The following is an 11589-nucleotide window of genomic DNA, read 5'->3' as shown; positions in this document are numbered from 1 at the left end:
GTGTGTGTGTGTGTGTGTGTGTGTGTGTGTGTGTGTGTGTGTGTGTGTGTGTGTGTGTGTGTTATATGTGTGTGTGTTATATGTGTGTGTGTGTGTATATATATATATATATACACATATATATACATATATAGTTGGTTATATGTATTATACGTACTTTCCATGTATATATTCCCTTTCTCCATGATTGTGTTCTGCGCAATCCAGAGAACATTGGTATCTCTACATCGCATGACATTCGTGAAAAAAAAAAATGCGGACGAAACGTATGCCGTGTGAAACATTGGAACTTTCAAATTATATTCGCTCTGCTGCATCTCACATTTCACTGCTGGAATCACAGATCACCGATTCGTAAATCGTGCACTCTACATTAATGCTTCTCGTAAATAATTGTATTTTTGGGACGTTGAGGTAATTGTTTTTTTAGGACGGTAAAGTAATTGTGAAATGTTACAAAAAGTTGATAATTATTTAATAACACTATTGTATTACCAATTCGGACTAATTTAGATTTTTTAGGGTTTTCTTTATTTTCACCTGTTAAGCTTTTTTAATCGCACTACAATTTAAACATCTAATCTGAGCTAAAACTAAAACATATATGTCAAGTATTATAATTCATTTAAGTTTTAGCAATATTGTGATATGTATTTTTTAAAGGACTAGTTTATTTCTTGCAAAATCTATACCGATTTAAAAGTAATTTTGTACTAATTCTTTTTGTGCTAAAAGAAATACAGATTCGAATTAATTATATTGATAAATATGTTACTTAAGATAGATCAATATTTATTTTGTTGACCGAATCGAACGTGTGTGTGTATATATGTAGATATACATACTATGTGATTAAAATCTGTACACGTAATAATCGTTTAAGGTGTATGCGCATTTGAAATGTGCACCGAGATTTTCGAAAGGTACCGATCGATAGCAACGGAATAAGAAAATTCTGACTGGTCGGACAACATTTTCGAAGGAAAAATATTAAATTGTAACACTCGACGCTTTGTGTGCAGATATACCAGAAACTTAGTTGACGAAGGAAACGGCAGGTTCAATCTCATGATATTGTGCTGGGGAGAAGGTCATGGGTCAGCCATACACGATCATGCCAACTCGCATTGTGTAATGAAAATACTCCAGGGGAAATTATGCGAGGTACAGAAATTACGGATAATTATTGGGAATCATTTCAGACCACGTATCATACATACATTGTGATGTAAAACTGAGATACCAAAGTGCGTTATTTTTTATTGTTAGACGAGGTACGCGTGGCCCAAAAGATCGGAGATGAAAAATGATGCGGAGGAACTCAAGGAACTCGAGAAGAACACGCTTGATATAAACGAGATCTGTTATATTAATGGTATGACTTTTTTTAAATTAAATCCTAAACGATAAGTCTTACATATTCAGTACAAATGAGGATTAAAAAATAACATTTTAACAATTTATTTTATTGTCGAGTCGAGCATCGAGTCTGGTGAAATACAAAAGATATTTGTATAGGGGAGATTTTGATTCTAGAAAAACCTTATTTGTAGCATTTTAGAAAATAAACATTAATTAGCAATTTATTAACAGTACGTTCTGTCTTAATATAAATAAAAAAATTCCGTAAAAATTACTGTGTTCATGAAACTAAATTAGAAAAACTAAGTTTCTCTCGACTAAATGAATACTTTTTATGCGTTCAAATAATACAATTTTTCATTTACGTTTATTATAATTAAAATAATATATTTTAATTATTACACATCTTTTTAAAAAATAATTTTGAGAATTATACGATCTACTTATCTTATTCTTTATTAATAAATTGCTAATTAATCTTTTCTTTCGAAAAATAAATTATTTTTAAAAGTACGTCCTCTGTATGAATACCTTTTACATTCACTGTATTATGTACTATTTGAAATGGATTTCAATCGAAATTGTTCAATTATTCCCTAGATTTCTACTGTTTTTTTTTTCTATTGTGTTTTTTCAGTGAAAATACAATAATTTTGACCAAAATCCATTTCGAACAGTATTTTTTATAATACATACTCTGATCATTTTTGTAAACGTGAAGTAATTCTAAAACAAAATTACAAGCGTGAATCTTTTATTTTATTTACAAATAAAATCCTTTTTTACGCGAATAATATAATTCTGTATGTGTATACATATTTTAAAATAATCTCCGATATTTTTTTCCATTCGAAAGATTCACTAGGTTTGCACCGTGTCGAAAATCCAAGCGCGGTGAATCCCGCGGTCTCCCTGCATCTGTACTCGCCGCCATTCTCGTCGTGCTCGGTCTTCAACAAGCAGACCGGGCAAAAGTCTACGTGTAAGGTCACATTCTGGTCCAAGTACGGGGAAGGAAGAAACCGGGTAAAAAACTATTTGCATATCTCTCAAAAGTTTTATCTTACCGCGCAATTCTCGATCTACCTCTCCGCCAAGACGCATATCAAAGAATCTTGCAGCATCCCGAAGTTGCATTTACGACGCTGGAAGTCATTACAAAGATTTAAATTCAGTTACGGAAGAACGTAATCGAATCTTCGTCTCTTTACAGAAAAATTCTAGATTTAGTTCACATCAAACTAGCGGAACGTCTTTATTCATATCTTTCTTCAATTTCTTTTTCTATTTTCATACAATTAAGTTTCACAAGTCCTAACATGATTGAGTATGCCTAATTGATATCAATAAAAGTCTAACGAGTGAAAACACTGGCGAATCCACGATGGAGGCAATTGACTACCTTGAGTATCTTATTTTTTTAAAATATTTATAGCAATATATTATATTTTTAATATTTTTAAAATATTTAATCACTGCAATTTTGATATTCCAAAAATATTTTTTAATTTAAGAAACTCCTAGATTTTTAAGGCTTACTGCTTTATTGTAGACATCGTGTTATGCAAAAGTTTATGTTGCAGCTTTTATTTTCTATCCGTTTGCCTGAATAAGTAGAGGTATTATTTTTTTAATACATGCCAATAATAATTTCAATATAAAACCTTTTTGTATTTGATACATATTTTTGAACAATTTTTCGCTTGCGACGCAAATTCAAAAATAAGAACGGTAAAGTACGAAAACTGTGGAAAATAATGCAATGTTTTTTTTTTCTTGCTAGTTCGCTTTAAGCGCATTTGGGGTTAAAGAAACTTATTAACAATCCAAAAGTATATAAATCCGCCAAGTGCCTCAGAAGTTCCTGGATCCGCCAGTAGAAGAGCAAGCGGAAATTTAACAAATGTATAATTTATAGCAAATTCAAGATGCCAGATCTCCCGAGGATAACTAATCTGAGCAAGAGAACAGAAACACCACCAACGATATGCCAATTAAGCGTATGCGACATTGTAATCGTATACGGAAAACGATTTGCATTTTCTTGGATTGGATCTATGTTCACTATGCATGAATTAACTAAAACGTTAACAATTGTGTTATTACTTATATTGTCCAATTTTCGACATTGTAATCGTATTTAAATATTTAAATTTACTTGTAAGGATCTGTAGATATTTTTATATAAGAGAATACGTACATTTTCATATCTATTTCTTTTATGATATCTATAAATAATAATCTATCTATAAATAATAATATCTATAAATAATTTTTGTTTATTATGTTTAGAAAGAGTCCTTTATTTTGTTATTTAATTTAATCTATAAATAAGTTAAATTACTAATCAAATAAAGAATGTAAAAAAAAATATTTTTTATTTTATATATTTTATGCATTAAGCTCTTATCTGTCATTAAAATACTGACGAACATTCCTCTGTCAATAATTAATAACTCGATAAATTATAAAAAATAACATAATTATTGTATAAAGAATTATATCAACATTGTAATTTTCCATTTAGCAATATAAATATACTCTCTCAAGAAGGAAGTCAAAATAGTGATTGATTGATTGAATCATGACAAAAAAAAAAGACATAAATTTGGTCAATAATCGGTTAATAATATTATATTGATATTATATTTTGGCTTTCTTGTTCCCCTTGGACTTATATTTATTAATCATTTACCTTAATTGAAAGTGTATTATTAATACTTATTTTGAATATTGAAAATACTATTGACAGTACTTTTTAATCTCAAAATAAGTATTTAATTGGCTAGTACTAGTACTAGTATTAAATGTCTATAAAGGTAATAAAAACATATGTTGTACGTAATAATTATTGAATAGAAAATTATAAATTGATGTAATGTAATATTTACTGAGAAGCGAGAGTCTTTGTTTATAAGGCGATTTAAATTATTATGTACAATGTGTATATATATATATATAAAATACAGAGAATTTTCGAAATTTATGGCTATAATTCGTTAAAATATTACTGTCGCACGAATATTTTCAAAATTTTTTATTAGAATTAATTTAACCGACAGTCAATTTTCGACGAAGCACCTTCGACGGATGCCAAGTTTTCTCAGAAAATCACGTTATATTCACGATCATTATTACAGAAAATTTCATCTCGACAATGGTGAGAAATCAGGTAGTACAATTAACAATAGAATAAATAGCGGGATCGATGATAATTGACAAATATAGCAGCGCTGTGTCCGCAAGCGCGTGCATCACACGGTCATGGGCTCCCGGACGCACGTGCAGCGCGTCCGGATGCTGTACAAGACAATTTTGAGGTTACATCGCGGTCTACCGGCCGAGGTCCGACCCTTGGGCGATGGTTACGTTCGCGATGAGTTCCGGAGGCATAAGGAATGCGCCGAGAGCGAGGCGATCACCTTTCTCCACGAATGGACTGTAAGTAAAGGCGCGTCATTCGTTAACCGCGCGAGCGCGTTATTTGAGGTTATGTTCTCGCGTGCGAGCTCGAGATGAAACGTGGTGCAATCATAGATTTATCGCGTTGTTTGAAATTCCCGAGATTTTTACACTTAAAACGAGATAAATATATATTTTGATGTAGGGCAGAGAGAGAGAGAGAGAGAGAGAGAAAAGATTCTGAATGCCAAAAGTGCAATTAGCAATGCAAATAGACCTTGTGAACTCCTCCTTCTCCGTAGAATTACGCAGTGTCTCTCGCCGAGCAGCTTGGGTTGAGAGGTCCTCATACGGCAAAACCATTAGGGCGATATCTGAAGGAAGAAGATATCGTGAAGCTGCGAGACGAACAAGTGTGCCAGCTGTATGAGCTGATGATCGCGGCGACGGGGAAGCCGAAGGACGCGAAGAAAACATAGCTACGTGGCTGTGTCTGGCATACGTGTCCGTGACATGGCTACAGCTGATCGTGAGGCTCTGGAGACTCAGCGCACTTGGACTGTCAGAGTTGTATCGTTGTGAAATACAAATAAATGATTTTTCCCGCACAACCCAACTCAGCGATGTCGTTCACTTGACGATCGTATTGTGTAATAATTGTTGTTTGTTATTATTGATAGCTGTTATTTAAATAATAAATATAATTATTGAGTGCGAGAGACTGTTAGAAGTGTAGTGTTATTGATACGATGATAAATGCAGACAATAATTAAATTAGGAAATACAATAGCAAGCAAGTGAAGCTGTAATTTATTATGTTGATTTGATGCACAACCTGATAATAAAAACGTGACATCAGTGCTTAATTCTTGCTATTTATAGCACGTAATAACATATGGCATATAATACTTACAAATATAATAATCATTTACATATCTAGTTTTTGAATAAACGATAACGCAATAACGCAATCGAAGTGAATTTCGTTATCACGGAGTAATGCAATTCATCACTTTAATAATTCAGTACAGCTCGGAAAGATTATTGATAGGTAAATTTCTGCTTTGTTAGTAGATTTTTTATTCACAGTTTTCACGCGTGTAAGAGAAATCGTGGAAAGATGAAGGCCTGGTCTGACGCGGCGAGTTTGATATTAGCAGCACGTCACGGGCAAACGTACAGTCGCATGGTGTCGCCTGCAATCGTAAGTGCATATACAATATAATACAATAGCGACGTGTATGCATTCTGGTCGCGTGACGAAGACTCGATCGACACTTTCTCGCTCCACAGCTGTAGCGTGGAATGAGAAAGATTTCGACAGATTTCGATTTACGTTTATATACGTTTACGATATACGTTTTTACATTGAACTGTTTATTTATGATTATATTTATAACAATAATGTATACGTGATTCATTGTTACATATCAACGAACATGCCAGGTAGTAAAGCCTGTCTTGGCAAAATCACACAAATCTGTGATTGCATATGATACTCGCAACTTGCCGTAGATTTGTCTTCAATGACTTCAAATATACCGACATTGTAGCAACATGCAGGCAATAGTGTATTATGTATTGTTAGCAGTTTAACGGCAAGATAGCTGCATCAATGTTTGCATCAACCTTGCATTGTTCGGTAATATCCCTTACAGCACAAAAGCTTGCAGTGCTATTTACATAAAATACCCAATATAGGATGTTTTTTTCCATTTAGTGATATTTCGATACAAGCACCATTCTATTTTTCTTGACTTTCAGTGAATACAAAGATAGAAATTGTATTAATTTGTGTCACCAAATAAAAAGTATCCATTGTCACATTATTGAACAGAATCTACTTGTATTATTTTCCATGCAGCACAAATTTGCAGTAACATTATTGCAACGTTTGTAATGCTACTGCGATATTATTGTACAATGCAATGTATTGCTGCAATATTGCTGGAATGATCTGTATTGTACAGGTTCATTATCAAAGTTGATTATAATAAGTCTATTTTCTTGCCGAACTAGTATGCACTTTTGAAACTTAAAGAGAAATAAGCATGATGTTTGATATTTAGCGAAAGCAAGAAAGAAAGTTCTAGTGTAGTCCAGTGCAGGAATAAAAAAACAGACCTTATGACTGCTTTGCTTTTAAGAGATACAGTCGACAAATATTATTCTATTTTTGTTATTCATTGAATGTTAAAAAGATTAGAACAACATTTGTGTCAACAGTGTCTTCTAAAAGGGAAATAGTCTATAGCCAGAATTCATAGTCAATGTTAAGGTCGTTTTAAATATGGTCTTAAAATGTTATAAGCTAATCACAGAGCAATATTAGCATTTTAAGACATTGTTTAAGACTGTTTTAAAATAAGAACAGACTATAATACAATGATGAACCTATATTATGCGACTGTATTTAGATGTTTTATATAAAGTCTTTAATAGGTATCAATCCAATGACTAAATTTGCTATTTTAGAATGAGGCTACAGGCATAATTCATGATTTCAGCACAATTACAAGCTGCTATGCCTGAAGCGTCATCAAAAGTCGAGTTTCATGCCAGGGTTATACGTCTTCCCGGGTGGCACAGTGGACCCAGCTGATGTCAATCTGAAATGGTACGAATATTTCAGTACTTTCGGTCTGGACAATGATAGGCTTGCATCTCTGGTACCAAAAACCGTGTCGCGGCCGCAACTTTTTCAATCAAAGGAGAACGAGTTGCTCAGAGAAATCTCGCTACGCATTACGGCGATTCGCGAGACCTTTGAGGAATGCGGGATACTGCTATGCAGACGTAAAGACGGCGATGCTCATTCTAGTTGGGCTGAGCACGTATCAAGTAAGAAATTACGTAAGGAATTATGAATAAATTTACAGCTAATATAACATTTATTGGATAATTTTCAGTTCCTGAGGGCGAGCTGCAAACGTGGCAGAACAAAGTCCACAATGATGCGACGGAATTTCTCAATCTCTGTCAGAAGTTGGAGTGTTATCCGGACTTATGGGCGCTATATGAATGGAGGAATTGGTTGGGACCTACGTATGAGCGCAAGATTAAACGCTTCAACACCGCTTTTTACTTGGCTTGCATACCGCATATGCCACACGCTGAATATGAAGCTATAGAAATGGAGGATCTACAAGTGAGACACTTACATATTAGTTAGTTCGATAGATAACGCGTATCCTTCCGTAAGCACTAATCACTAAAATTGAATTCAGTGGTTCTCTCCGGAGGAGTTTTCTTCGACATGTTTCGGACCGCCGCAACAGATCGAGATTGCCAGGTTGACCAAAATTAAAAGTATAGATAATCTCCTGGATATCGCCAAGGAACGCAATAAAAAAGGCGTGCAAGAGCTGTATTTACCGGTACGTAAGCTAAATTGTTCCATTGCTAGAACTGTTGAAGTGCTAAATATTTCGCAGCACAAAAGTTTGCAGCGTAACATTGCTGCAACGTTGGCAGTGTTGCTGTAATATTGATGAAACAATCTGTGCAGAAGCTCGCAGTAATATTGTAACTTTTCAGCAATATTCCAGTAACATTGCAGTAACGTTGCAGTAAGGTTACTGTAAGCTTTTGTATTGCATCCCATACAGCACAGATTGTTTCAACAATATTGCAGCAACATTGAAAACGACAATGTTGCTGCAAGTTTCTGCTGTATGAGACGGATAATCTTCATCATAAATAATTATAAAAATATGCAATATTTTATTGTGTTGCTGATAAATATATTTTGTAGGTAGCGGTGCAATTGAAGGATGGTATCGTGTTTGTCATCCCTGAAGATACGATGTACCCGAAGGAAATTGAGTTGTATGAACAACAAATAATCGATAAATCGGATATTACTGTAGATGAATTTGAGAAGATAACCCTGATAAAAAACAGAATAATATTTCTCGACACGCAAGTTAACATAATTTTTACCGATAATGGCAAAGATAATCGCGTGGTATTTCCAAGACCTGGATATCATTCAAATAGAAATGTGGAATCCAAAAATAAGCTTTAAGATGAATAATAGAGAAACAAATTCGATTTCGGTTTTCAGATAATTTGCTCGAAGAAGATATTTTTAAATATGTTTAAGTGTTGAACAAATGTTAAACATTGTATGATTTGGTAAGGGGTTGTCATTGTCGGCAGAATGTTTCTAAAATAATGATAAAATAATGACTTGTAAATAAATATATAACATAAATGATCTTTGTTATATTTCTGTATAATATAACATGCATATTCGTATTTATGCAATAAATTATTAACATTGTAAACATGTTAGCATTAAAATTTTATTAAATACGTGAACACCCGTTACCTGATAATTTTTTAAACACATGTAAGAATATATGTGCGAAGCACTCTGCGTGGTGCGTAACGCGTTTTAAAGATGACGATTAAAAATTCGTAAATAAAAGTTAAATATTCTTTATACCTCTCGTGCGGCTTTTGCGCATATTTTTCACAATATTAATTAAAGGTAATATTAGTAAATAAATTCAGAAGGTTGGATAGACAGAGCACGGGTCTTGGACTCTTGTGGATTGGAACTTGCGCAGAATACAACACTGGTAGTAATCGGGAAGGGGAAAAATCGTGTAAACGGGGTTTAAGGTGTCGCGCGCGCCGACGCCGGCAGCGCCGCTCCGGGGCAGCGCGGCGAGAATCGGCACTGACGTCTCCTCTCTCTTCTGACTCCGGCAAATCGATATTCCGCTCAAATATTGACTCCGCGATTGTGTGTGCGGTGTGCCCTCGTCGCGAGTGCGAGTGAGCGAACGAGCGAGCGAGCGAGGCGAGCACGCGCGCGAGCGACAGAGTCCGTTCCGTGCAGTCAGTCGGCGATGCTCCTTTAAAAAGCGAAGTGTACTCCGGAGTGCGCGCGCGAGTGAGACATTTAGCACCGCCGAGAGAGAGTCAACGAGTGACCGAGAGCGGAGAGAAGCGCGTTATAAGGACGCGTAGTAAAGGTGCCTCGTAAGCCACGCCGCGCGCGGCCAGGCAGCCACGATCCTGTGACGACGAGAATCGAGAAACGAGAACGAGGAGGAGCGGAGGAAATATGCTGCCGCAGGCGACGACGGGTGCGCTGCTCTGCGGGCTGCTGGCCCTCTACGTGGGGCTCACCCACGCGAGCATCGCCGCGGCCTTCGAGTCGACACCTTCGAGCTCCTTCGATCATGGAGGTGATTCGGTCTTTTCTCTTTTTTTCTCCTTTCGAATCAGGTTTCGTACCTGGTCTCGCCGCCGTCACCGACCGACGCCGCCGTGCCCTACATTCTTCTCCGTCTGTAATATCCGGTTCGCGAGCGAGTAACGCTGATCACGCGTGTTTCTTCGAATCCTCGAACTTTCTCCTCGTTTCCGTCGAAGACGTCGCAGCTCGCGCCGCACCGCGCCGCACCGCGTCGCGACGCGGCGCGGCGGTCCGCAGGTGCGACGAGCAATAACAGGCACCTGCGGTCCGACGTGGCTGTTACACGGCGATCTCATTGACCGTGTGCGTGCCTGTGCCTCCGTCTCTCGTTATATTATACAATACGACGAGTTGAACGTTGCACTGCGCCCACCCGGTCGATATACCGCCGTCTCTGCCACCGCCACCGCCGCCGCCGCCGACGCCGTCGCCACCGCCGCGCGAAACGGGCGAGGAAAGAAAGGCGGCTGTTAAACCCTAGAACGATTCTTTTACCTGAGAGAAAACGGGCTCCAAGGAGAGAAAGAAAAAATAATGCGGGGGAGTTCGGTTAAGCGGACCACCGCGCTCGGACCGACCGCGCTTGATTGTTGATATCTCTCGACGGACCTTACGGGGACTACGTTCCAATATTCACTGTCAAGTGTCGAAAATCTATAGCATACGTCACGTGCACTATAGGCTTTCAGCAGTAACAATAAATATCGAAACGCAGCTGGAGTCTCCGCGTGACGTAACGGTAAGGTGTCGAGGACGTGTTTAAAAGGAACGCTGGAAGAGTTTGGAGTAAAATATTCTTGCTTCTCCGACGTTGAAATATTCATAATCAATTCTTATATTTAACAGTCTTATATTTTACTGTCTTAAGATGTTACGAATCAATTAGATGTATTAGTCGTGTTAGCATGTTAAGATATTACTTAAGATCATTTCGAAATAAGAATAGTCTATGAATGTCTGAGAGATCTTACGAATCTTGACCGAAATCGATTCGCCGCGACGCTCGTTTTGATTTTTCGCGTCCGAGATAATTGTCGTGCCAGAGCACCGGTTGATTCTGTTCGGAATCGCGCGACGTCGCGCCGTGAGAGAAATTCGGGATTTGCCGACGCGTTGCATGTTAACACGCCCAAATTCGCGGAACGACGAGAATAATCGTGTTATGCAAAATTTTCGGCGACGCCGGTAAAATCCCATTCGCGTGTTCGTATATAAGGGACGCGGCGATAGAATTGTCGAAATACGTCTCATTGTCAATGCGACACGAGGTCGCCTGCCGCTAAAAGAGAAGCATAACGATGCGTCGTCGTCTCTTTTTTGCTCGCGTTAAATACGGCTCTCTTCTCGCGTCGCACCTGACGGAGCGATCGACTGCACTTTTCTTTTTTACACAGTCTTGGACTTGATGTAAACAGAATGTGAATGGCAATAAAAGACACGACGACAGACAAATCGATACACTGGAAAAAAATGCTGATTCTTAACCTATAGGGATCCACAATAAGCTCTACTAATAGACTAGACTCTTGAAATTCAAACAATAAACTTACAAAGGCAAATAAGAATAAACGAAAGTTGCTATATCTGAATTACAAGAAAAGAATACGTGTGTA

At 37.1% G+C, this 11589-nt stretch overlaps 4 protein-coding genes across 6 annotated transcripts in view; all 4 read left to right on the top strand.

Moving 5' to 3' along the window:
• The window catches only part of LOC108746183 (cysteine dioxygenase type 1), a 7228-nt gene extending 3703 nt beyond the window's left edge, over positions 1 to 3525 (top strand). Inside the window, exons 2-5 of the mRNA XM_018482790.1 lie at positions 1023 to 1164; positions 1270 to 1375; positions 2219 to 2388; positions 3281 to 3525. Of these exons, the coding sequence (XP_018338292.1) occupies positions 1023 to 1164; positions 1270 to 1375; positions 2219 to 2388; positions 3281 to 3316 (454 nt within the window). The 3' untranslated portion in view covers positions 3317 to 3525. The remainder of the gene's footprint in view (positions 1 to 1022; positions 1165 to 1269; positions 1376 to 2218; positions 2389 to 3280) is intronic.
• Positions 3526 to 4514: 989 nt separating this feature from the next.
• Positions 4515 to 5258, top strand: LOC108746184 (succinate dehydrogenase assembly factor 3, mitochondrial). The gene is made up of 2 exons (XM_018482791.1): positions 4515 to 4803; positions 5067 to 5258. The coding sequence occupies exons 1-2, from the start codon at positions 4627 to 4629 to the stop codon at positions 5241 to 5243; spliced, it is 354 nt and encodes a 117-aa protein (XP_018338293.1). The 5' UTR covers positions 4515 to 4626; the 3' UTR covers positions 5244 to 5258.
• Positions 5259 to 5336: 78 nt separating this feature from the next.
• On the top strand, positions 5337 to 8963 carry LOC108746181 (nucleoside diphosphate-linked moiety X motif 19-like). 3 transcript variants are annotated; one of them, XM_018482789.1, is made up of 6 exons: positions 5337 to 5414; positions 5854 to 5968; positions 7272 to 7605; positions 7674 to 7912; positions 7992 to 8141; positions 8519 to 8963. In XM_018482789.1, the coding sequence occupies exons 2-6, from the start codon at positions 5885 to 5887 to the stop codon at positions 8789 to 8791; spliced, it is 1080 nt and encodes a 359-aa protein (XP_018338291.1). In that variant the 5' UTR covers positions 5337 to 5414; positions 5854 to 5884; the 3' UTR covers positions 8792 to 8963. The 3 variants fall into 3 exon arrangements, with proteins under 3 accessions (XP_018338291.1, XP_018338290.1, XP_018338289.1); XM_018482788.1 differs by having other exon boundaries at positions 5383 to 5414; positions 5839 to 5968; XM_018482787.1 differs by lacking the exon at positions 5337 to 5414 and having other exon boundaries at positions 5706 to 5968.
• Positions 8964 to 9488: 525 nt separating this feature from the next.
• LOC108746149 (calsyntenin-1) overlaps positions 9489 to 11589 on the top strand; it is a 15279-nt gene continuing 13178 nt past the window's right edge. Inside the window, exon 1 of the mRNA XM_018482723.1 lies at positions 9489 to 9965. Within this exon, the coding sequence (XP_018338225.1) occupies positions 9842 to 9965 (124 nt within the window). The 5' untranslated portion in view covers positions 9489 to 9841. The remainder of the gene's footprint in view (positions 9966 to 11589) is intronic.

Source organism: Trachymyrmex septentrionalis, unplaced genomic scaffold, assembly GCF_001594115.1.
Source record: "Trachymyrmex septentrionalis isolate Tsep2-gDNA-1 unplaced genomic scaffold, Tsep1.0 scaffold16, whole genome shotgun sequence".
Classification (NCBI taxonomy): domain Eukaryota; kingdom Metazoa; phylum Arthropoda; class Insecta; order Hymenoptera; family Formicidae; genus Trachymyrmex; species Trachymyrmex septentrionalis.
This window is presented reverse-complemented; position numbering and strand designations above follow the sequence as displayed.

Excerpts from the sequence above, each read along its gene's own strand:
- LOC108746184 (XM_018482791.1), top strand. The coding sequence starts at position 4,627 with ATGGGCTCCCGGACGCACGTGCAGCGCGTCCGGATGCTGTACAAGACA. Across the intron at positions 4,804-5,066 it reads CCTTTCTCCACGAATGGACT|AATTACGCAGTGTCTCTCGC; the intron begins GTAAGTAAAGGC and ends CCTTCTCCGTAG.
- LOC108746181 (XM_018482789.1), top strand. The coding sequence starts at position 5,885 with ATGAAGGCCTGGTCTGACGCGGCGAGTTTGATATTAGCAGCACGTCAC. Across the intron at positions 5,969-7,271 it reads GCATGGTGTCGCCTGCAATC|CACAATTACAAGCTGCTATG; the intron begins GTAAGTGCATAT and ends TCATGATTTCAG. Across the intron at positions 7,913-7,991 it reads TAGAAATGGAGGATCTACAA|TGGTTCTCTCCGGAGGAGTT; the intron begins GTGAGACACTTA and ends AATTGAATTCAG.